The sequence below is a fragment of the Fukomys damarensis genome, unplaced genomic scaffold, assembly GCF_012274545.1.
Source record: "Fukomys damarensis isolate Sample0158 unplaced genomic scaffold, DMR_v1.0_HiC HiC_scaffold_27, whole genome shotgun sequence".
NCBI classification, from domain to species: domain Eukaryota; kingdom Metazoa; phylum Chordata; class Mammalia; order Rodentia; family Bathyergidae; genus Fukomys; species Fukomys damarensis.
This window is the reverse complement of record NW_022900939.1, coordinates 41560832-41584517: the sequence shown is the minus strand read 5'-3', so window position 1 is coordinate 41584517 and position 23686 is coordinate 41560832. Positions and strand designations below refer to the sequence as shown.

Below are 23686 nucleotides of genomic sequence, written 5' to 3'. Positions count from 1 at the left end.
ACAGAAGAGCAAAACTTGCAAAATATGCCACAGCATATTACAATATTTTTCTTTACATGTCTTAATAGCTCAGTTGTAATGCCTGCATTACACGAGCAAAGGAAGCTCTGAAGAGTTGCGTACGTTGCCTGAACTACCAGGGAGCTGAGACTCAAGACCTGATCATCAGGCCCTAACTGTACATACACAAGACCCCGCGGCTCCTCTGAGGGGAGCTCATCTCTCCAAGAGGCTCTGCATCAGCTCAGGAGGGAGGGATGGGGCCACTTTTCAGACCTCTACTCACCTTCAGGGGACGCAGAGCTCTGCAACACTTTGTCCACAAGCTGTTTTCAATGAACTCTAAGTGCCTCTCTCTTTTCTTAAGTGTGCGTAACTTTTCCTCGAATTGCTTTAAGGTGCGTTTATCTCTCGCGGGCAAAGGTCGACCGTCTTTGCTCTAAAAATAATGGAACAAACTAAGGGGTTTTTTTGTTTTGTTTTGTGTTTCACCACTAAGGTCTTAATAGAGTACCTACCAGAGTTAGCAGCTCAAAGTTTTTTTTGTTTTGTTTTGTTTTTTTATTCCTTTCCGCTTAGGCACTTTCAGTAAATTAAAAAACTGAAAAACGATGGCAATTGCAATGTGAAAATAAATGTAGCTAAACAAATATCAGCATCAAAATATAGACGTGCAAATTTAATAATGACCTTCCTCTTCTTTCCTCTTTCCCAAATGTGCTTAAAATTATACGGCGATGATTACGCGTCAGAAATGCCCATGAAAGGTGTTTTCGGCTGTTATGCACTGTGATTTCTCCCCTCCCGCAAGCTCCTCTCCACCCTGTGTCCCGTGGCCACCTCCGCCTGCCCTTCAGTCACGGCTGTGCCCACTGATCCGAGCCTCGCAGCCCACTTCACACACCAGGACAGGCATAATGAGAAGAAAGGGACATCTGCTTGCTTTTAGTGGAAAGACCAAGAAAAATACTTACACATAACATTTAAACACGGAAAGCCACGGGACCGAGAAGGAATGCTCTTGCTAAGGCCGCAATGGGGTCTTAGATGCTTAAAGTACTGCTCCCTAGAGCAATGGGCTGCAGTCTCAGTTTAAATCTACAGTGAACATCTCACCCAAAAGCCCTTTAAAGAGGAGATGCTCAGAATTATAAAAGTCTCCCTACACATGTGCAATACCAGGCTCCTTCTCTGTCTTATCTTAAAGCGCCTCGGACTTTATCATTCATTACAATCACCCGAAAAGCTACAGGTTTGCCAGTGTTGAAATCACATCGGAAAGCAGCTAGAAGATAATTTTATGCTTCCCAATTACAACAAAACACCAACTCACTTTGGATTTGATCGCTTGAATGTGTTGTTCCACTTCTTCAATGTCTTCGGTGTTTTCTAAACGTTCGTATGCAGCACTTCTAGTGCCTTTTATCAGATTTAAAGGCAATGCAGACATACCATAGGCCTAAAAAAAAAAAAAGAAACATTTCAATGAAGTTGTTTTTTTTTTTTTTCGTTTTTTGAGACAGGGTCTCACTATGTAGTTGAGACTGACCTGGAACTCACTATGTAGCCCAGGCTGGTCTTGAACTCACAGAGATCCTCCTGCCTCAGCCCCTTGAGTGCTGGGATTACAGGTGTGCGCCACTATGCCCAGCTCAATGAAGCTATTTTAAACGTATTATACACAATTTTCAGGTTAAAAATGTTCTTAAGAGTCATAACTTGAAGGTGAGTAGTTGTGAAAGAGCAGTCACAGAAGAATACAGCATATGGGAGTGAATCCCGGCTGCACTGTTTCATAATTCTCTTGTTGATTTCCATTTCCATTTATGCAGTTATGTTTATAACACTAGTCCTGAATAGACAAGCTGCAAATTTAATGTAAGTATAATACTGTATCAAAGTAATGAGTTTCAACTTGAGGCTAATTAAGATAGGGTAGTGTGAAAAAGTAAAAGCAAATTATAAAATTATTTTCTATTATATATCTGGGGACGTAGCTCAGTGGCACCATGCCTGCCTGGCAAGCGCAAGGTCCTGAGTTCAATCCCTGATACCAAAAAACAACAACAACAAAAAATATAATTTTCTCCAAGTATACATAGTAAACCTTTAGAAAACACAAGTGTTTCAATATATACATGGTATTGGATACGTATCAATTATCTATATGTGCAATTTATTTCAAAGTTCTTCATATTTATAACCGATCTTTTTGCTAACAACGTTAAACATTTTTCAACAAGTAATTTTAACTATTAGTATTAAGAGTAACTTACTATATGTACTACTGAACCTCATATTCCAGTTACAAATAACTTTCCACTGTAACCACTGATACGACATTCAGTGGTAATTGTCATGTGGCCAGTATTTGGAATATGACTGCTTCTGGTTTGGGTTCTGGTGTTTTGAGATAGGGTCTCAGTATGCAGTTCAGGCTGGCCTTGAACTAACAACATAGCCCAGGATGGGCTTGAACTTGCAGCTTGAACTCTGGCTTCGGCCTCCCAAGAGCTGGGATTACGGGTGTGCACCACACCAGGACACTACTGATTTTAACTTTTAGAAAAACACTGACAACTGTCATCTATTGGTCACTACATTATACTCTGAAGCAATTTAAAAGTATAGTTTTCAATCCTTGTCATTTTCTTCTGAGCATACAACCAAGCTACTCTGCCCAGTCTCCCCTGTGGGTGGACAGGGCCCCGCACCTGTGTTCTGGACAAGGAATATGGTCAGAAGTGACAATGCTGCTGCCTAGACTTAATCTCATTCCGTACTGGACGGACTTTAATTCCACAATGTAGGAACTCCAGTTCTTCAGTACCCAACACTGCTTTCACAGGAATCTTCTGGCCTTGTCAATATTAACAGCATGGCACTTACCTACTTAGGTCATCTAATTCCTCCTAACTAGTCTGCTAGTCTCACTTGTACAAGTCCTTCTTCTACACCAGTGATGGCGAACCTTTCAGAGCCTTCACCGACACAAAGAGCCCAGGGCGGCAGGCGTGCCACAGGCTCACCACCACTGCTCTGTACCGTTTCCAACAATCTCACTCTTACACCCAGGTGAGGTGATTTCTATCCCTAATTAATATCCTTTAAAATGCTCCTGGAAAGAAAAAAAAAAAACACGCTCCTGGACTAAGAAAGATATTTTTCAAAGTGCACTCACAGGAGTTCAATGACTCTAAGGCCTCTACAAAAGGCAGCTAGCCATTCAATGACCTGCCGTTATTTTAACTGGAGCAGTTCTATCCATTCAGACCTTTACCTCTCAATCTCTAGGGAATTGCTGGTATATGTGTGTATATGTGAGAGTGCATAAATATATCAGAATTTCATGATGGTTTAAAAATTGTTCCACTATTTTTTCAATGAGAGATAGAATTATTAGTCCCATGAAGAGACACAAATTCATATACTCTTGCATACTAACCAACTTATTAATCATACTTATCTCATGCCTCACGACTGTTCACAGTTCTTAAAAACACTGCAGTTTTGCACAACTCCAGCCTCTGTGCAGTATCCACACCTTAATACACGAAGTGTTCATATCTAGAACACCTGCTTTCTTACCCCACTTACCCTACAAATTTCAGTGCCACTCAGCTCTCAGCTTAATTACACATCTGAAGAGCTTCCCCTGATTTGTAAGTATGCCTCACCTAAGGTACCTAACAAGGCACATTTAACATTATTCACCTGCACACTTGTTTTATTACTCAATCTGCTGAACTTGGCTATTCAGATTTCCCAGCAAGGCTAAGCACTGAAGGAGATTACTGGGGGTGCGAGGCGATGCTCTTCCCTCCTGCCTTTATTCCACGAACATGCTGACTAAAATAATCTTCCTGAGATGACAATATTTTGCCAAAAATCATTTAAGAAGAGAGAGCTCTTAATTCACATGAATCCATTACCTTGTATTAAACTGATATGACTTACTAGAACTGAACCAAATTCCTAAATAGCTTAATGTAAAGGATTTTAGAAAATAAAAATATGCTCTTGGTAACAACTTTTGCTCATATGAAACCAGAATAGAACAGTTTTTTTTTCTAAACTTTTAAATGTCCGAAGAGAGCAAATACAAAAAAGTAACTACTCTTTGATTACCAAGCTTTTAGTTTGTGTAGTTTGCATGTTTGCGTCAAGGATTATCAGAATATTTAACTATAATATTTAAATTTTTAACAAGCTTGTAATAAATTCTTACAAAGCAATAAAGTCTTTTAAGTAATATTCTTTTGCATTGAACCTCAGACTTCTTCAGAAAAAAAAAATGTTCAAAACCATCCTTTTTCAGAAATAAAAAATTTTATTGCTTACTACTGCCCTCTTGTGAATTTCAGGAAAATCAACAAGGCTCAAGAGTTTAGATTACACAGTACTCTAAAATGTTTTGAGGATGCCTATAATTTTATTTGATTTCAATAATAAATGACCAACTCAATGTTTAAAAATAACATCTTCAAACTAAAAACACTTCTTCTTGCACTGCTTGATTTAGAATGGCACCTTTTACCTATCTATGTAGCTCTCCTTCGTCCACAAGCTTCTAACTATGAACCTGGATTACAGTAAAGGGTCAGTATCAAGCACTACCTGTAGTCTACACAAACATCCACCCCATATTTGTAAAACCCATTATTTAAGACATACACCCTGTACAACTAATGAAACAATTCATTTAGTAAGCACTCAAGACTAAGTGTTTGGTTCTAAGAAGAATATATATATATGTTCATATGTATTTCCTCATAATTTATAGAGGTGACACTGAGATGTGTCTTGATGTGGCAGGTTATCTTCTAATCACTGGCGAGGCAGAAAACATGCGAGTGCAGTTCTGATTATCTGCACTTTCACAAATTTGGTCACACTGGGCTATATTACAGAGTCATCGTTAGTTAAATCATGTGCATTCTTCATATAAATACTGAGTTTACTGCCATTTAGGTCTTGTAAAACAGTATTATGACAACATTAAATAAAAGTTAATGTGTAAGGAGAAAGAAAGCAAAGAGGCATAAACAGTAAGGAAAATATTCACTGAAACAAGAAGCATAATCCTGTATTTCTTGCAAAGCAACAGTCAAGTGTTTCGTGGACTTGAGATTCTCGAAGGAAGCCATTTTGCATTTTTCTTAGGTGTGTGCGAAGGAATTGCCTTCCACACTGCAAGGCAAGTAGCAAGAACAAAACAACTATATTTACAGATGGGTAAAGTCTCCACAGCCTCTGAGTACATCTCAGAAACAAGAGAACGTTCGAGAAAAGCTATATCATCAGTCCTCATGATACCATAGAGACAATAAAGTACTGTGAAATAAGGATAGCGAGACCAAATCCAAAAGGGACTCAGAATTCTCACACTCAAATGTAAAGTTTTAGAAATACTTTTCCAATTTATTTCACTCATAGCTTGTTAGGAATGGAAAAGAGTTGTATGTAGTTTTAAAAGTATCTACCTAAGCTCTAGAAATTTCTTCCAGTAGATATAAATAAAGCAAGAGGGCCAGATTCAGCTCAGTGGTGCTGCCAGCTGCCTTGCAAGTGCAAGGCTCCGAGTTCAACCCCCGGTACAAAAAAAGAAAAGAAAAAGAAACTATAGCTTGATCCACATGAAACTATGAATATTTAAGTTAATAGTGATTATTAATTGAATGATCAACAGCTCCGAAAACCTGCTAGACTCTTTTAGCTGTTTAATCAAATCCTCACAATTGTATTACTCAAATATTATTTCTTGTTTAAAGATGGAAAATTGTAAATGGGAAAGTAGATTAAGGGATCCATGAACCTGACCTGCATATTTAAGTTTCTCCACCAAGTGTACGATTTTACTGCTTATGTTGCTTCAGGAAAACTTACAACTCAGAGGTAGTCTGATCTGTGCTCTTTCCTGGGAATCTCTCCCTTGGCTTCAGGCCTTAAGTGGCCCTTCTCTGCTTACACAGCAACTCTTCTGGGTCTTTCCGCCTCCCAGCCTCAGTCTAACGACAAGGCCCTGTGGTTGCTTTATCAATGTCCTTAAGCCCAGCCTCTCTATGCTGGAAAAGTAGGGTATCTTAACTAATTCAGCGTGATTATTATACATGGTTTACTTGATTAAATGATAATTTCAAAGCTTCAATTTGAACAGTAGAAAACATTATATATTTATTTATATTTATGTATTTTACATGTTTATATTTATTATATATTTATATAATTCACAATAGCTATCCAACAATAAGAGTGCTCCTACGGGGATGCCCTCTTACTAGTCTTAATACCTCCACTGATTATTTTCCGTCCCCATTCCCCACCTCTACAGCTAATAATTCAGAGCTGTCAGGTTAACACCTTTAAAATGCGAAACCTCATTATTGTGTCATTCAAAACCTTCCAGTGGGTTCAATCTCAGGCAGAACAAAATCGGAAATCCTAGCCTGGCCTTTACGGCTGCACAGAACATGAACTCAGCACCTCGCAGGAAACCTTCCTTTTTTCCGTTAACTGGGCTGTTCCTCGCACACCACGCCCACCTCCGCGTCTGGACGCCCGGCCTCCGGGCTTGCCTTCTGCTACAGCTCAGGGCTGTTCGCATGTCAGGGCACCTGTCTCTGCTGCCTGTCCCCGCGCTGCCTTCCTCTGCCTCACGGTGTTTACCATGTAGCTCTGGGGAACAGTTCTCCACAGGTTTCCCTCCACACATTCCGTAAGCCAGGCCCGACCGGCCCTTCCTCCTGTACCCTTCAAGGGGGTCCGTAAAGCAAGGAGCCTCGGAAGATGGGCACAGTGTCCTCCTGCGGGGCACAGGGCAGCCATGCCTGCTGCCCACGGGAAAGCACGGCTTCTGGTTCAGGACCCAGAGGCACGGCCTCCTCAGTTTCTACTCAGTTGCCGGGGGAACCAGGACTTGGCAACGCACAGACTGCCTCAGTCAAGGTAGCTCTGCCTCTTCAGCCGCAAACCACAAAACTGCGGCCAACTACAAGGGAGGAAAATCCCGGACCTTCATCACGCATGGCAGTGCCAGATATATTGGTTTCTCTTTGTTTGTTTCTCCTGACTAATCTCTCCTCCACTGCTACCTCATATCCCTATAGTTACCAAAGCACTTTTATAAACACTATCTCTTGACCTTCAAAAACCCCTAGAAAGCATTTTCTATTCCTATTTAATTACAAAGATCCTGCCCGACCCAGGAAGGTTAAAAGACAAACCCAACATCAGAGTAACAAATCAGTCACGGGAGTCGCAGCACAGTCACTAGAGCTCCAGCTCTAGCGCTTCGTTTGTGCCCGACACACACGTCAGCGCTTCCTGAAAGGCGAACACGACCAGGCTGTACAGTCACCGCTAATATCAGACACAAACTCCTTACGTGTTAATACATAAAAACAGAACAGCAGTGACCCACAGAACGCTACTCACGAGCACCTGAAGCATATTAAAATGCACATGCTTTCGGCTTCTTTTATTACGCGTTATGGCACATGAATGATCATGAACAAAACTAGATTCTGCTCTTACACCAATGGCCCTAAAGGAAGGTACACTGAAACATTAGCCAAAACTGTCTTCCCTATTATTTTTCTGATAGGCAAAAATCCAGATTGCTGTAAACACAGACTTCATTAATTGGCAAGTGTTCCAGAGGACTTTAGTGCTTTTTGTACAACTCTGGAGGATAATGAAGAAGTGTTTAGCACTGCTTTTTCCTCTGCATTTAGTAAAGTCTGAGAGCACTAGTAAGTTGGTTGTAACATATAATTCACACCTTGCCACTTGCAGCAAAACTGGAAAAAGTACAAAAACTAATGTGCGGGAGAATATTAGAATGTACATACTAGAAACACATCAAGCTAGATGATAAAATACCTGATTTAAAAAACCTGCATCTCTGCGAGACACTGCGGCCCTGTCTTTTCTTTCAAAGGCTATAAACCGGAGCGTCTCCCCTTACACTCTGGTCCCCCGGTGGCCCTTCCCCACCCCTTACCAGAATTACCAGGAACCCCACTCAGTTTAAACTCAGAACACAGCTGCAAACCAAAGACAGTTTATCAATAACAAAGACTGTCTGCTCCCCACACCTGCTCCCCTCCTACTCCTCCTTCCCCTCCACAACCCTTCTTTAACACTTCAGCTTAAACCAGCCAGCGGGATAGAGTCCAAGCCTTCGAATTCAGCCAATAGATTTAAAGATTAGCCGCTGCCCACACATGAAGGCTTGAAACTCCCGCCTCCTGCTACTCACTGCGTTGGCCACCTCTTGTCTGAGTGCACTTGTGCCCTTCTGCAGAAATAAACTTTACACTCTGCCTTGTCGAGTCCTCTCACTTGCTGTCTGAGTGTATTCTTTCTCTCCAGCACCAACAATCTGAGTCTGAGGCTCACTTCTCACAACTCCAAGTAAGATAAATCTACTCAACCAGTGACAGACACTGATTTACTGTCCAGAGTTCTGCTTGCTTAGACATCGAAATCTATCACTGTACAATATATATCCATCTTGTATCCCTCTCAAGGTTCAAAAGTCATGAAATTTGTTTTTGGATATTAAATTTCACAAATACAGATAAAATGACTGTGACTAAGTACTTAAAACTTTTCTAGGGCCGGGGATTTAGCTCAGTGGTTTGGTCGCCTGCCTCGCAAGCGCAAGGACCTGAGTTCAATCTCCCGTACCAAAACAAAACAAAAGAAAACAAAAACAAAAAAACAAAAAAAAACTTCTCTAACCTCTAAAGTAAACCCAACTGAAGGAAAACTGACAAAGAACTAAGACATTTTAAAGAGGAAAATAGAATTAGGCTAACTAGACTATTAAGGTAAAAAGGTTGCTTCATACTTACGGTGTAAGTTATAGCTGCCAGCATCCCGATCAGCGTGAGAGAACTGATGGAGAAGGACAGGGCTGCTAACCCGTCTGTGGGGAAGGAAACACTGTTAAAAATGGACGCGTGCATTCCCCAAGTGCATCTGCGACAGTGAGGCAATCTAAAACACAGGCAACTACACTCCTTACAGGTTCTTAAGGAATAAAGCAAATATAAAACCATGCCCTTGAAGCGCTAATTCCATGTGGGGAGATTTTAAAGGGCTCTTTCACAAAATCATTTATTAAAGATCTTTTACACTAGCTAAGATTTTCTTCCCTTTACATCTGAAAATTACTGTTTAATTATTGGACTGAAAAAGGATAGTGAAATGTCAGATGCTCAAAAAGTGATGAAAAAGACCACCCGGACTTTCCCAAGGGTGGAGTCTGGTAAGTAACAATACACAGAAAGCCACCTCTCTTTACTCTTTCTTCTTCTTCTTTCATCAATCCTGATACATCCAGTTCTTCTGTTTGAAATTTTCAGATAAACTTTTTAATGTACAGCATAAAACTAAAATCTTAAGAGTTTACTTCACTTTTTAACATGAAACGATTAGCCTGCCAATTTAACATAAAAATAAAAGCTAACAGAAACAGAAAGTATTTTTAAATGTAACACCAAAGATAAGAAGACTTTATTAACAAGTAGGATTTATAACATTATTTAAAGGAAAGCCACAAGTGAGGGGCTGAGGTGGCACAAAAATACATCAGATTACACAAGAAAATACCACACACGTCTGACCAGTGTCAAATGAGAGTGAGAAGTTTTCTAGGTTTAGTACAGAAGCTATTGGGCACGTACTGGTCTAATTCAAATGCAGTTTCTGTGAGACCAAATACAAAGTTCTGATTAATTTAATTAACATTAATATTTTCATGATTAATAAAACTATATATCTTCTTAAAACTCATGTCTCAGATTTAACAGATAAAAAGAGTATACCAACAAATTCACAAGTTGTGCAAAACAAATTTTTAAGCTTTATTTTTTTTTTGAGACAGAGTCTCTAGTAGTTCAGGTGGCCCTTGAACTTACTATATAGGTCAAGATGGCCTCAAACTGGCAGGGATCCTCCTCAGCACTGGGATTACAAGTGTGTAACTTTCAAAAGTATATTTTATCAAATCAAAGACATTTTGATGCTGCTACTTTTTTGCTTTTAACAGAAGTCTCAACAAAAGATGTTCATACCACTAAGACACCCAGATGACAGCAATTTTAAACTACCATGACTTATAAAATACGTATCAAAATCAGATATATAAAAATGTAGACAATTATGTCTTAGCATTGATAAAATGAAGAATTATGGTAACACTTTAGCCAATCAAAAAGTTATTAATATTAAAAATTACCAGAACCAAAGATTCAAAATTAATCTTTAAAGATTATCCCTATTTTTTTAAAGGATGACATAAAAGACACTGAAAATAAATTCTCTTAATAAGGTAGGGTCCATGATCTGGGCATACACCTAAATAAATTCTACTGATAAGGAAGGTGTGACATATTCTTAAAATGCATCATTTGCTGCAACATAAAGGAAATCAACTACTTACACAGATTTTAAAACATTTTTCAGTGAAAAAAGCCAAACTCATTAAAAATAGAATTCTAAGCATACTGGTACAAACTAACTGTAACTGTCTCTCATGGAAAATATTAACCAAAGAGGCATCCTGAGGAAATTTCTGTAGTGATGGACAGGTGGATATTCTGTATACCTTTATGGTAATCAATTACACTGATTACATTCATGCACATGGAAGATACATATCTTTTCTTCATGGAAAAACTTCATAGTTTTAAACAGTTAAACATACTAGATACCTAAAAATGCAGGCAAATAGAAAGGGACAAAGACTAAAAATTAGGAATAGCTGGGTGACTCTTTTGGATTTGAAAGGACAGCAGATCTGGAGGGACCAATGAAATGCATTCTAGAACATGGTGTTTAAGATTTGAGACTGTGGATGAAAGGATGGATGGATGGATGGAGATATATAGGTAACTAAAGAGAACGAGGGTACAAAAATAGATTATTACCTATCTACTCACTGATTCAAATCAAGTAATACTGAAACACTAGGGTCACTTGTTTAAGTTAATGGTTAAAATAGGAGAGTAGCCACTTGGAAACCTGAAGGAGTCAACTGTAGGAAAGGAAGCTATTTCTCAGCAACAGGATCACGGGGCACAAATCCTGATGATTTGGCAACAGCAGACACCAGTCTTGCTATCCTTATTCTTACTGATAACAGCAAAGTATGAATAAACCACAACTTACAAGATGAAATCTTGAGTGCAAAGCAAAAAAATTTAAAATTAAGAAAATTATCTCAGCAAGAATAGTGAGCAAAGAATGTGCAGTACCTATTAGAAAAATTACAAAAGCAATGACATTTTTCAGTATGTTTTTAAATATAAGTATTCTAGTTTTTTTTGGAAAATACATTTACCATGTCCAAGTGTTAATGAAATTGAGTAATAGTGTACATCTATAGTGTCTATCTAGATAGACAGATAGATATTTTTTAAACAGGGCCTCAGTATGTGGTTCAGGCTGGCCTTGAACTCTACATAGCCCAGGCTAATCTTGTACTCAAGAGTACTCCAAAGTGATGAGATTATGGCACAGAGCACCATATCCAGCTACAAATTTTTATCTGACACTACTTTCTAACAGTAAAGGTACTTCTCAGTGAGTAGGTAACTTTCTTAACCTATCCACTGAACTCGCCTATATTTTCCCTTCCGTAATCAGAACAAGACAAGGATGTCTACAATCACCACTCCTCAGTACTCAAAACATTAGGAAGAGCAATTAGACAAGCCAAAGAAATAAAAAGGATATGCACAGAAAGGGACGAGGTCAAATTATCGTGATTTGCAGATGACATGATCTTCAAAATAGAAGACCCCCCAAAAATACACCAAAGGACTCCTAGAATTAATAATTAAGAATAATCAATTCAGCAATACAGCAGGATAAAAGAAGCAATAGTGCTCCTTACACCAATACAGATATCCCCCGTTTAAGACTTACCTGTTAAAAGTATTCATTCAGACTTAAGATTTGTCTTTCTTCCCCCCTACAGTTCTGTATATCTTGTTTATAGCCTCAAGTCTTATTTTGTACAGTACACCTTGTTTATTCAGTACAGTAAGTTGCTGATTGTACTGTACAATACAGTAGTGTAGTTTTATGTTGTTACACATTACAGTGTCGCACATTAAGAGTTATATAAGCAAAGCCATCAAGCTGGAGTTCCTCTGGCCATTTCTGTGTTCTGAATATTGTAATGTACATGCTTACGCAATTCCAATTCATTTAACAACCTGGTTGCTGGACAAAGTCAGTCATTAAATGAGGAGTGTCTGTAATGAGCTCACCGAGAAAGAAATCAAGAAGAAAAAATTTTTAAATACTTTGAATAAAACTCTTTTTAACATAAAACTTTATGCAAAAGTCAATTAAAATGTCATATAGAAACTACAGGCCTCAATAAACACAGCTTCTAATTTGTTCAGTATGCAATACTTACGGCTACTTCCAAGTTCTTCAAACAGGAGCTTTACTTTTTCCCACTCTGTAGAATTTTTGTTACTGGGAACATTCAATGGAACAAAAGCACTAAAATGGAAACAATAATTCTGCTTAATGGCTTTACAAAAATTTTTTGAACAAAAGAAAATGATCTGAAACTAAAATTTTAGATAAATTTTTAAAACAAAAAGAATTAATAATATATATCATGCACAGAGAAGTGTGAGAAATTTATCTACATATTCATTCACTTTGTTATAAATTTAAAGTTTTATTACTGCATTTAGTATAATTAGTTTCCTTTCTAACTCCATATATTTTATTTTTTACACTTTATTTGTCAATGACACCCTAGTAGGCTGGGAAAAATAAAAGATAAAATATATAAAGTAATTAGAGGACCTCTATGTTAAGTAAAACAATGAAAGTACATGAAACTTAATTCAATATATTTACATGCATTGAAAAGAACAGAGGGTAAATACATCATAATAAATGGGAAATTTCACACTAAAATTATGAATGATTTTTATTTTTCTTACTATTTTTCTATATCTTTTGAGATTTTTCTAATAGAGATAATGAAAATAATATCTACTTTTTAATTCACAACTGAAAGGAGAAGAAATAACAGAAAGGCAGCTTAAGATTTGTTCTAACAGATTAGAATGGAGAAAATGCAAAAAGGATTAAGTGGCTATTTTAATGTCTAATACAGCTCAATAAACAAAAAGATAATAAGGAGATTAAGGTAAAGGGCTGAGTATCTCCTATGGTGGGTAGGCAGAGAAGCAAACTAGAAGGTAAGGAGTAGCTGCAAGACTTCCTAGCCCAATTTTAATCACAAGCAAAGCAGTTAAGACCTATCCACTTTTGTAAAAAATAAATGCTCAATGGGTTCAACATATATTAGGGCATCTGTTCTTTAAATTTAAGGGTTCTGAATTATTATCAGAATGACCTCAGGAAAATATTTTTGAAGAAAACTTTCAGAGTTAACATCTGAGAAGAAAACATATTTTAGGTAGAATCTAGAGCACAAACTCAAAGCAGGTTCCTCAACTACCTTATCTACTACACTTTGTAATCTAGGAAATAAACCTCAAATATTTTCATATAAAGAAAGAGAAATAGCCGTAAGCAGAACTCAAAATATTACAACTAAATAACCCACACATTCTGAGCAGTAACATTCAGACATGTGACTGACAGGGCAACGTTGTAATCAATGCTGGCCTTGACTCCAGCAGGCCCATTGTAATGGGACGAGGGAGGGAGAGAGGGTGAGGAAGCAGGGCAGCAGCTGCCCATGTGGAAGGAAGCGCGTCAACCTGTAACTACTACAGGAGCAGGAAGGAGCACTGCTCCCTGGCCAGGCTGGCGCTCTATAAAGAGAAAGGAATCCCTCCTAAGAAAAGGAAGAGAGGCAAACGAAGTCAAATGAAAATGTAAGGATAGATTGGCTCTGCAGAGGAAAGGAGCAGATAGTAAGATTATCAGGCATTTACTAACTCACGATGATACCACAATAATCAAGTGTTACAGTACAATGGGATTTATGCATTCAGGTTCTTTCTTAATCTCAGTCCTCAAAAAAAAAAAGAACACAGGACATGTCAGTCTCCGAAGACACAGTCAGTACTAGATCAAATTAAGAAATGCAGCTGAGTAAGATTATAATTTTCCTTCATGCCCCTGAAAATAATAAAACTGAAAAATTTCTTAGTAAAAATGTTTTACATCCAATCTGACTTAGTGAATTATTTTAATACAGATTATTTCCTCAGAAAGAGACAAAGAAAAGGCAAGTGACTTTCAGGAGATACAAAACTGTTACGATGAATTCAGCGGAACTGAAAATAGGTTTTTCACCTTCTGTACTCCATCACCAACTCAAGCGGTATTTATCCTCTAAATGGCCTGTCTGTCTCTTCCTCTCTCCAACTCTGACCCTCATCTCTCACCTGAATTATTACAGCAGCGATCTAGCTGATCTTCCCACCCATCACTTAATACACTGCTTCTCCAACTCAACCCCAAACTGCCCTTTCAATGCACCCTCCACAGTGCCGTGACTTTTAAGGCAAAGTCATAGAATTTTACTCGGCTGTATTCCCATGTGGAAATACATTCATATCTTTATTGTCTTCGGACTGCTCTGTAACATAAAACTCAACATTTCTTCCATGTTGCACATAAGACTCAGAGCCTACCTACCTAGCTAATGCCCAACCTTGTCACTGGCCCCTGTGACCACTTGTAACATCACGTGCTTTTTTAAAAAAATTTTTTGAGAAGGGAAGGCTTCAATTTATATCATACTTTTTACACCATTCTTCAAACATTCCATGCTAACTTCAGCATCTCTGCTAATCTATTTTATGGACTGAACTGTATCTCCTAGCCCCCTCAAAATAATACACTTACTTTAGCCTTACCCCGCAGCGTGATGGACTTGGGTAAGTTATCTTAACGCAGCTAATTACGGCTAAGTATGTAAGGGTGGGCCCTCAGGCCATCCCTTTATCAGCAGTGGAACTGACACTGGTGAGCTCTGTCTAGACACGAGCACACAGGAGGTCATGTGTAGTGGAACTGACACTGGTGAGCTCTGTCTAGACACGAGCACACAGGAAAGGTCATGTGAGAACAGAGTGAAAGCTGTCCATCCACCACCAACGAAAAGACCAAAGTTTCCAGCACACTGATCACAGACTTCTAGCTTCAGAACTGTCAGAAAGTAAGTGTCTGTTGTCTAAGCCACCTGACCTATGGTGCTGCGTAATGCAAGGCCAAGCTAATACACTCTACCTCTATTCATTTTTATTCTTTATAAACCTGGCTGACCAATTCTCATGCCTTCAAATCCCAAATATCACTTCCTCTTGGGTGTTCTAATTCTGTAAGGCAGAGTAAGAACTTACTCCTCCACCAGCAACACCTGGTATTCGTCTCTTATTACAGCAGTGAAACACTATACTCATAACTTACTTGCTATGTCTCCCTCATGTGAACCTTAAGGACAGAGCCTCTGGCCCTCCATTTCTGTTCCCAAGACTTAGCGGAGTACCCAGTACACATGTGCTCCAAAAACGTATGAGATGTATGAATGTTAAATCCACACCACATCTTTACCATAAAATTATCTATAATTTCATCAAGCAAAAAAATACATCACTGAAGCTAGACATGGTGTTGCACTCATAATTCCAGCTGCTCAAGAGACTGAGGCAGAGGGATGGCAGGTTCTAGGCCAACCTGGACAACAGAGCAAGACCCAGTTTTCAAATAAAAACGTATCTTACATCAAAGACACTGAGATGCGTACCTCCAAAAAAGTCAGCATGTTTAATCGACTGCTTAATCTAAATCTGCCTCGTTCAAATATTTACATAGGATGATGGACACCCTAACACCAGCAGTCTTTACTATTCTATTCTTTTCCTGACTGATGCAGACCTACAGTGTTTCTGACGGTTCGCAGTCACGTTCTAATCATGTTCTAAATTGGGGCCTGGCACATTACTGGAGGCCTGTGCTTATATAAGGCTTTATTGTAACCTTTTTGTTTACATATCGTCTCTAGGACTACTTTAGAGCTGCAAGATTCAGTTGAAGCACATAAACCAAATACACTGCACACCTGAAATATTTATCTTCCCTTCAGGACAAGTTTGCCAATCCCCGTTCTAGATAATTTAGGTTTACAAAGGACCTCCACTTTATCAGAGCAAATTAACATGAGCATTCTTTAAAAGCCAAAAAATACGCTTAAAATGTATTCATGAGCTAAAATAAATAGCAAAATCAGTAAAAAAAAAAAAGTCCTTCCAACAAGCATCCTTTTTCATGGCACCCTAAGGCAGGCAGCAGGGCTGGAGACATGGCTGACTATAAAACACTTGCACTCCACTTCCAGGAACTAGAAAAAGTTACTGAGCAATCTCATTTGTATCACTAATTGTCATTTATAAATTAAATGCTTTGTTATTCATTGAAATTTGCAATACCAAATTACAAACCAAAATTATTAAAGATTAGCATATATTTTCAAACATAAAAAAGAATGTAGACCCAGGTTTTTTTTTGTTGTTTTGTTTTGTTTTGTTTTTGGTACCAGGGATTGAACTCAGGTCCTTGCACTTGCAAGGCAAGCCACTGAACCGCTGACCTAAATCCCCGGCCCTGTAGACTCAGTTTTAATAGACAAATACAGTACCTTCTATTAATAAGGACAAATTTCAGATGTATACGTAAATGTTCAAAACTTCACTGGTATAAAAATGAAGATCTAAGGAAACAAGTCACCTACAAGGACTTAACTGATGGGTCAACTTTAAAACAACAGACACACACAGGTTTTCTTTCTTTATCACCTTACTCTTTATAACAGTGAGAAAACTGCAAACATAAATGCCCACTAGTCACCTCTAGATTGTTCAAATACACTGCTATAATCTAAGAGGAGGCTGAATACAGACAAAACTCACAGCTGTACACTAGCACTCTGGAGAGAGGGCCACAGCGCTGTAACGAGCAGATCACCCACAAGAGGACAACACACACCCAGACTTGTACAAAACGGAAGCGCGAGGGTGCACTCAGTATAGGATGGGCACCTGCATGCATGTGGGCACACAAACGTCCACGTGGGACACTGGGCACCAAAATGTCTGTTGTGGTGGTATGGTGAGACAGAAGGCAATTTGGTTTTTTTCCACCACTTTGTTTTTCTTCCTGACTGAACCTTTTGCTATTATTGAAATAATTGTTTCCATTGTCAAGGAGAAAAAGACCAAGACTTACCCAACTACAAGGAGAAGTGCACAGACCACAGCAAATCCCAAAGTGTACTTGAGTGCAGTTTTAATTTGCTAGATGTCAAGAGACAAAAGTGTATCAGTAGAAGGCCTATACAAAAATTCTGACAACAGTGTAACACTATCTTTACATCAAATGTAACTTAGAACGAAAAGTAACGCTTCACTTGTTGGGGAAAAAGCAAAATTTAAAGAGAAATGGTGTGCCATATTTTAACGACCTTTACAACATACACAAGCTTTAAAACTTTTCTCAATGGTTAACCCCTTATGATAAGTAATACTCTGGAAGTATAATTAATGTTCATTTTCACTGTTTATTCAAATATTTAATAAAATATTCTCCTACACAAGTAGCAATCAGAACCTACAATGCCAATTCATCCAAATGGGTTATGGTAAAAAAAAAACTTTAATTTACATGCCTATGCACACATGTGTACACATATATACATAATACATATAATATATACCCATATATGTATACAAATATATTTAAGTACATACCTAACATTCATCATACTAGGCACCTTCCCAAGAACTTTACACACATTAACATTTAATTCTCAGAGCAACCCTAAGATACATGCTCTCGCCCTTACTCTAGACATAAGGAAGCCCAGGCTCAGAAAGGCGAACTAATTTGCCCTAAGCCACATAGGTCATAAACAAACACTTAAAGCCAGAATTGGGAATTTAAAGGATGTATTTTGTTTAGTACCCATAATGCAATCAGAGGTAAAGCAAGCAAAAACCAAAAAAACACAAAGCTACCTATTTTGAACATGGATAGAATCAAGTATTCTCAAAGAAAAATTTTTCAGAAAAAACACTGGCCCTCTCAGACCAATCAGGTCTCTAGAAAAATTGCCCTGTAAAATTTAAATTTGTGTTTCATATGAAAAGTTCTTATCCACAAAGAAAGTAAGACAGTCTTCAGGAAGAAAAAAAAAACAAGAGAAAAAAAGTAACAGGGATCCCAAAATCAACCGCAAGATGAGGGAAGCATCTCCCTGATACCTTATTAAATGTGCAACCAGCCCCCTTCCTCACACCCTTTTCAAATATAAGGTTATACGGTATCCGCAAACAGTAATTCTAACCTCTTTAGAAATAAGATGCAAAATGTTCTTAAGGTTTTAAGCATGCCTAAACACGATGCTGTTTTCTGAATACGGTTTTGTATTTACATAATAAACAAGGTATAAAATAAATTTCTGTAACTCAATAAAGATATTTATTCCTATTCTGCTTTTTCCACTTTAAAAATGTTCTACTTTGACAAATACCTTTCAATAATTGCTTCTTTGTACTGATAACTACTATATATGAATCAATTTTCTGACTAAACCATCTATGCAACATAGAAATAGGATCCACCTGTTTATACAGTAGCAATATATTCTAAGGTACCCCATAATTACATTTATTTATATTTAATAAAAATCTTACACCAACACTTAAATGAACACTCGTGTGCTATATACGTCAGGTTTTTGTATGGTATTATCAAGGATTAGCACAAAATACAGAACTTGCAATGTTTCTCCTTTACATGCTGGAAAAGAGTCACAAACCAAGTCCTGGGAGCCCATCTGGCGCAGCTCCTCTCTCACTGCCTTACAAAGGTAAGCGTCGTCTCTCAACACTGTAAAGACTGAGCTGCATCCTGGGGACTCAGAGCACTGACGGGCCGGCCCTCTCCAGAAAAAAGGTCTACTGACCCCCACTCCAGAAATGCCTTGGTCCCAAGCCACGTGTGGCTACCAAACACCTGAAACATGGCTAGTTCTAACTGCTAAGTGTAAAAGACAATCTAAATTTCAAAGACTAGGGTGAAAAGAAATTTAATACCTCAGTATGTTTTGACTACAATTTAAATGACAGTATTTAAACATGGTATTAAATACAGCGTTTAATTAAAATGAATTTCAAATATTTCTTTCACTTGTTTCAGTGTGGTCAGTAGAAAATTTCACATCTTACATGTGAATAACACTGTATTTCTATTAGACAATGCTGACCTAAAATAAACTGAAAGAGAAGCATATTCTTTGAAAAAGAAGGAAATCATTCTTTTAAACTACAATGGGACCCTGGGAGCAAGACAACTTACTGTGCATTTGCCAGTATCATCATCGTCCTTCTCTTCATAGTAGAAGTAGACAAAAGGGATCCAGAAGAACACGCAGAACAAGATAACAGAATACAGAGCTGCGGAAATAAATCACACAGAGTTCTGCTGAATGCGCGTGTACTCATCCCAGGCACCCACCTGTATGTGTGTGCGGTTACAACACTCACCTGGCAAAGTCACAACCGCCCAATCCCTACGTTCCCGTCTGCCGGGGTCCTACTTGGACAGACTGCTCTCTCCCATCCCAAGAAATCAACAGCACTATCAGAATAATCCTAACTATGGGGAACACGGAACAAACACGATGATGACAGTTGAGCCAGCAGTAACTGAGGCAGCCACCCTCTGAGCACCTGCTGTGGACTGGCCTCAGTACTGACAAACTTCCCATGAATCTCCTCTCTATTCCAACTTGAAACTGGGGACAGATGACCCAACCTTTGCCAGCTACTCTGGCAAGTTAGAGAGTTGGCTACAGATGATACTGTCCTTTTGGTAACAATAATTCCCCATGCTAAGTTTAAAATATGCAGTATTATGAAACTGATGTTACACAAGGCAAGATGAAGACTTTAAAAAAGCAGAAATATTAAGTTCAAGATTTTTAAGTTTAAAAGTTTAATATCTATAAATTTTAAAAATTTTACACATACTGAATGTAGCAGCACTAACATTTTGTGACCATTAAACCACAAACTCATTGCGTAGAGCTTCTTTCTTTGTACAGAGAAATCAAATCACAATACCAACATCTGCAATCTGTCACAGTGACTCTGGGACAGAAGACTCCACCCCAGGCAGCCTGGGCTAGGGCACACTCGATCAGATCCCCAGTAGTTACTTGGTGCAGATGTGGTGCTGAATTTCAGACTAGAAGCATCAGCTGTGAGCACGCACCTGACAGCGCCAGACAGCAGAGCAGTCTGACAACACAGACTGGAGAGGAAGCCAAGCCTCCCTGCTGCTGGGAAGGCCTGGGGACAAGTGAGGCCCCAGCCACAGGGTGAGGAGGGAGATGGTACTCAGTGGAGCCTCGCTGAGGGTGTATCGCGGTACGATGTGGAATCTGAGACGTGTCTGTAGACAGCAGTCTAAGTATTCCATTCAATAAAGCTTAGATTGAAAATTCAGTCACCAGAGATATAGTATATTTAACAGTAAAAATAGATGAACAACTTTTGGGGGCTTTATTAGGTCTAAGAAACCTGTTTTAACAGGTATTTGCACATACAAAATTTTATGAAACGTAATAGTACCAGTGTCAATATATAGACCAGTTACAAAATGATAATCATTTTATTTCTTTGTAAAAGAAAGAAAGCATTTGTTGCTAGGTATGGTGGCATATGCCCTTGTTCCCGGCACTTCAGAGGAGGAAGGAGGAATATTGTAAGTTCAAGGCCAGCCTGGGCAACTCAGCAACTTAATGAGACCTGCCACACACAAAAAAACATAAGAAAAAAAGCTAAGGATGTAACTCAATGTGAAGGCCCTTGGGCATAAACCTCAGCACCACAAGAAAAACAAAACACCACCAAGAAAAGGATTGATAAGGATGGTTTGTAAATAAAAGTGTTTGCAAGGATATGAAGAAACTAAAACACCATACACTCACTATGAGTGGGAATTTAACACAGTACAGTCTTTGTGGAAAAGTGTGATGTTAAAATATTAAAAACAGAATTATCATATGATCCAGCTATTCCACTTCTGACTATGTATCCAAAAGAACTGAAAAAAAGGTTTCATCTTCATAGCCGCATTATTCACAATAGCTAAAATGTAGAAATAACTCAAATGCCAACTGATAGATAAAGGGAGAAAATGTAGCTTGATACATAAAATCAAATAAAATTCATCCTTAAAAAGTAAGGCTCATGTGCTGCACAATGAACTCTGAGACCATCATGCTAAATAAGTAAAACAAGCCAGTTACAAAAAGACAAATCTGTCTGATTACACTTGTACGAGATACTTAGGTTTAAAAAAAAGCTGAGAGAGAGAGTAAAACGGTGATTGTCTTAGTTACTTTTCTCATTTCTAAGACAAAATACCTGACACCCAAAGTTAAAGGAGGAAAGGTTTATTTGGCTCAGTGCGTAGAGATTTTAGTTCACAGTTGGCTGGCTCCTGGGTAGGTTAGCATGGCAGAGGGGTGTACAGAGGAGAAACAGTTCACAGTGGGCAGGAGATAGCACAGGTAAGCAAGCAACAAACTACAAGTAACTAGCAGCAAGCCTCTTTCTGTCCCTTATTTTGTATACAGTGCTATCCATAAGGGTGGAGGTCCCTCAGCCTTAAGCCTAGCACTGAACTGCAAATCAATCACACACTCTAGATCCAGCCACCTCTGAAAAAGCCCCACCTATGATCACATGAAGCTCTGGGGCACAATTAGACAGGAGCCATAACAGCAGTTATCAGAAGCTGAGGGGAAGAAAGGAATGGGGATTTATGATTTAATGTGCATAGGGTTTCAGTTTTATAAGATGAAAAGAGCTGGTCAAGGATCAGCAATACAAGCAAGTCCTGCAGATAACTGTCAGATCGGCTGCACTGACTCTTACCCAAAAGGAATGTTTGTATATTCATAACATTTTTCACAATGACCAAAAACTGGAAGTGATCCAAATGTCTATCTACAAATAGATAAGCAAAGAGTGCTTAGGTTATGTTCATACAAAAGAATGGCAGGGTAAAAAAAAAAAAAGACGAGGCACGAGTGAGCTGAATGTTCTTTGGCAGTGTCCTTCATAAAATATTTCTTTCTTTCACCCAAGAATGTGAAAAATTGAAAGATTGAGTTTAACAGTTTTTTATATGGTTTGGATCATTTCTAATACAATGTTGGGCTTACAGATCAGTAAATGGAAAAATATATTGCTACTATTACTATCATGAAACAGAAATTGTTTCTTTTAAAGTCTTACTTCAAATTCATAGCTATTTTCAAAGGAACATTATTCTTAACTACAATGCTATGACATATTCATATCTCAATATCTTTATAAAGTATGCTTTTACTTATAAATGCTTTTGTTAAAATATTGCTGTTAGCAAATAAAAGACTGAATTTTGTTTAATAGACCCACTAACACCCAAGAGCACATTAAGAAAACTTAAAAAGCCTCGTGTCCACAGAAACAAAGAATTAAACTCAAAAAAAGGTTCCTTTTTAAAAACAACTTATCAAGAACTAGCAAAAATAAGTGAATAGAGCCACAAAGTTTTAAAAGTCAAAAACTGTTGCAAAGAATACATAATACCTCTGTTTTTAAATATATACAAAAAGCAAGAAATTGACCTTTTAAGTGCTGTATAATTCATATGAAAATTAACCTGTATATACACTGGGCTGCTGAACTGTTAAAATTCACAGAACATATTCTTCCTACTTACCAATAAGAACTAACTTTTACAGCAAAGCACTATGATAAAGAATATCCTAGTTAATACTGTGAAAGAACAGTCATTACAAAACTTTTTGCTTTAGAGGGTCAAAGTATAAAGATATGCTGGGAACTCTAAAAGCCTTTAACAATATCCATGTATCCATTTGAAAAAATCAGGGATAAGACTGATTTGCAATCCTGACACCCACTTTCTTTTCAGTTTTTCATGTCTTTCCCTCTTTCCCCTGCTTCCTTTTTAAAACTGACACACAACGGCTTAGACTCTGGCACCATTTCACACTGGATAGAGATTCAGGTAGAAATCATGCTAAGAATGGAGAGCAGAAAAGTGGAATTCAGACCCTCATGAAAGCGTGGTACTGAATGCTGGTCCAGGACAGCCAATGACTGGTCATTCCATGGAAAAAGTACATCTCTTAACTCAATGAAAGCATTGTTTCATTCTACAATGGAAGTACTGTACTCCCAGAGGGTTATTAAGAATTCTAAACCAGTGTGCAAGGTAAGAGGTAAGTTTTCTGAGTAATAAATCACTCAAAACGAACTACTCCCTACTGAATTAGGAAAGATAGTGCAAAATGCTACACTGACTTCTAACTTGTTACTAGTAACTGAGTACAGATAATGGGAGAAAATGAATTCGCTTGCGCACAGCGGCCTGCAGCACTCACTAAAGCACAGAGAGATTTCTTGAGTCACTTTATAACACTAGCTGAGTCTAACAGTCCCACCTGACAAGAGCTATAAAGAAAAATTAGACTACCCTAACCTAGAAGGTGACTTTTCAGAGTCTTAATTGAGAAAGCACCTAATCAAATCCAGTAATATATTTTATTAAAAATCCACCATCATGACCAATTTGGGTCCATCTTAGGAAT

The 23686-nt window shown here is 38.2% G+C and overlaps 1 protein-coding gene across 1 annotated transcript in view; it reads right to left on the bottom strand.

Annotated features, from left to right (window-relative positions):
• Positions 1 to 23686, bottom strand: part of Lmbrd1 (LMBR1 domain containing 1) — a 92044-nt gene that overhangs the window by 42898 nt on the left and 25460 nt on the right. The window contains exons 4-9 of the mRNA XM_010617925.3: positions 19375 to 19472; positions 17245 to 17312; positions 12437 to 12525; positions 8859 to 8932; positions 1334 to 1459; positions 287 to 439 (exon numbers count right to left, since the gene is read on the bottom strand). Of these exons, the coding sequence (XP_010616227.2) occupies positions 287 to 439; positions 1334 to 1459; positions 8859 to 8932; positions 12437 to 12525; positions 17245 to 17312; positions 19375 to 19472 (608 nt within the window). The remainder of the gene's footprint in view (positions 1 to 286; positions 440 to 1333; positions 1460 to 8858; positions 8933 to 12436; positions 12526 to 17244; positions 17313 to 19374; positions 19473 to 23686) is intronic.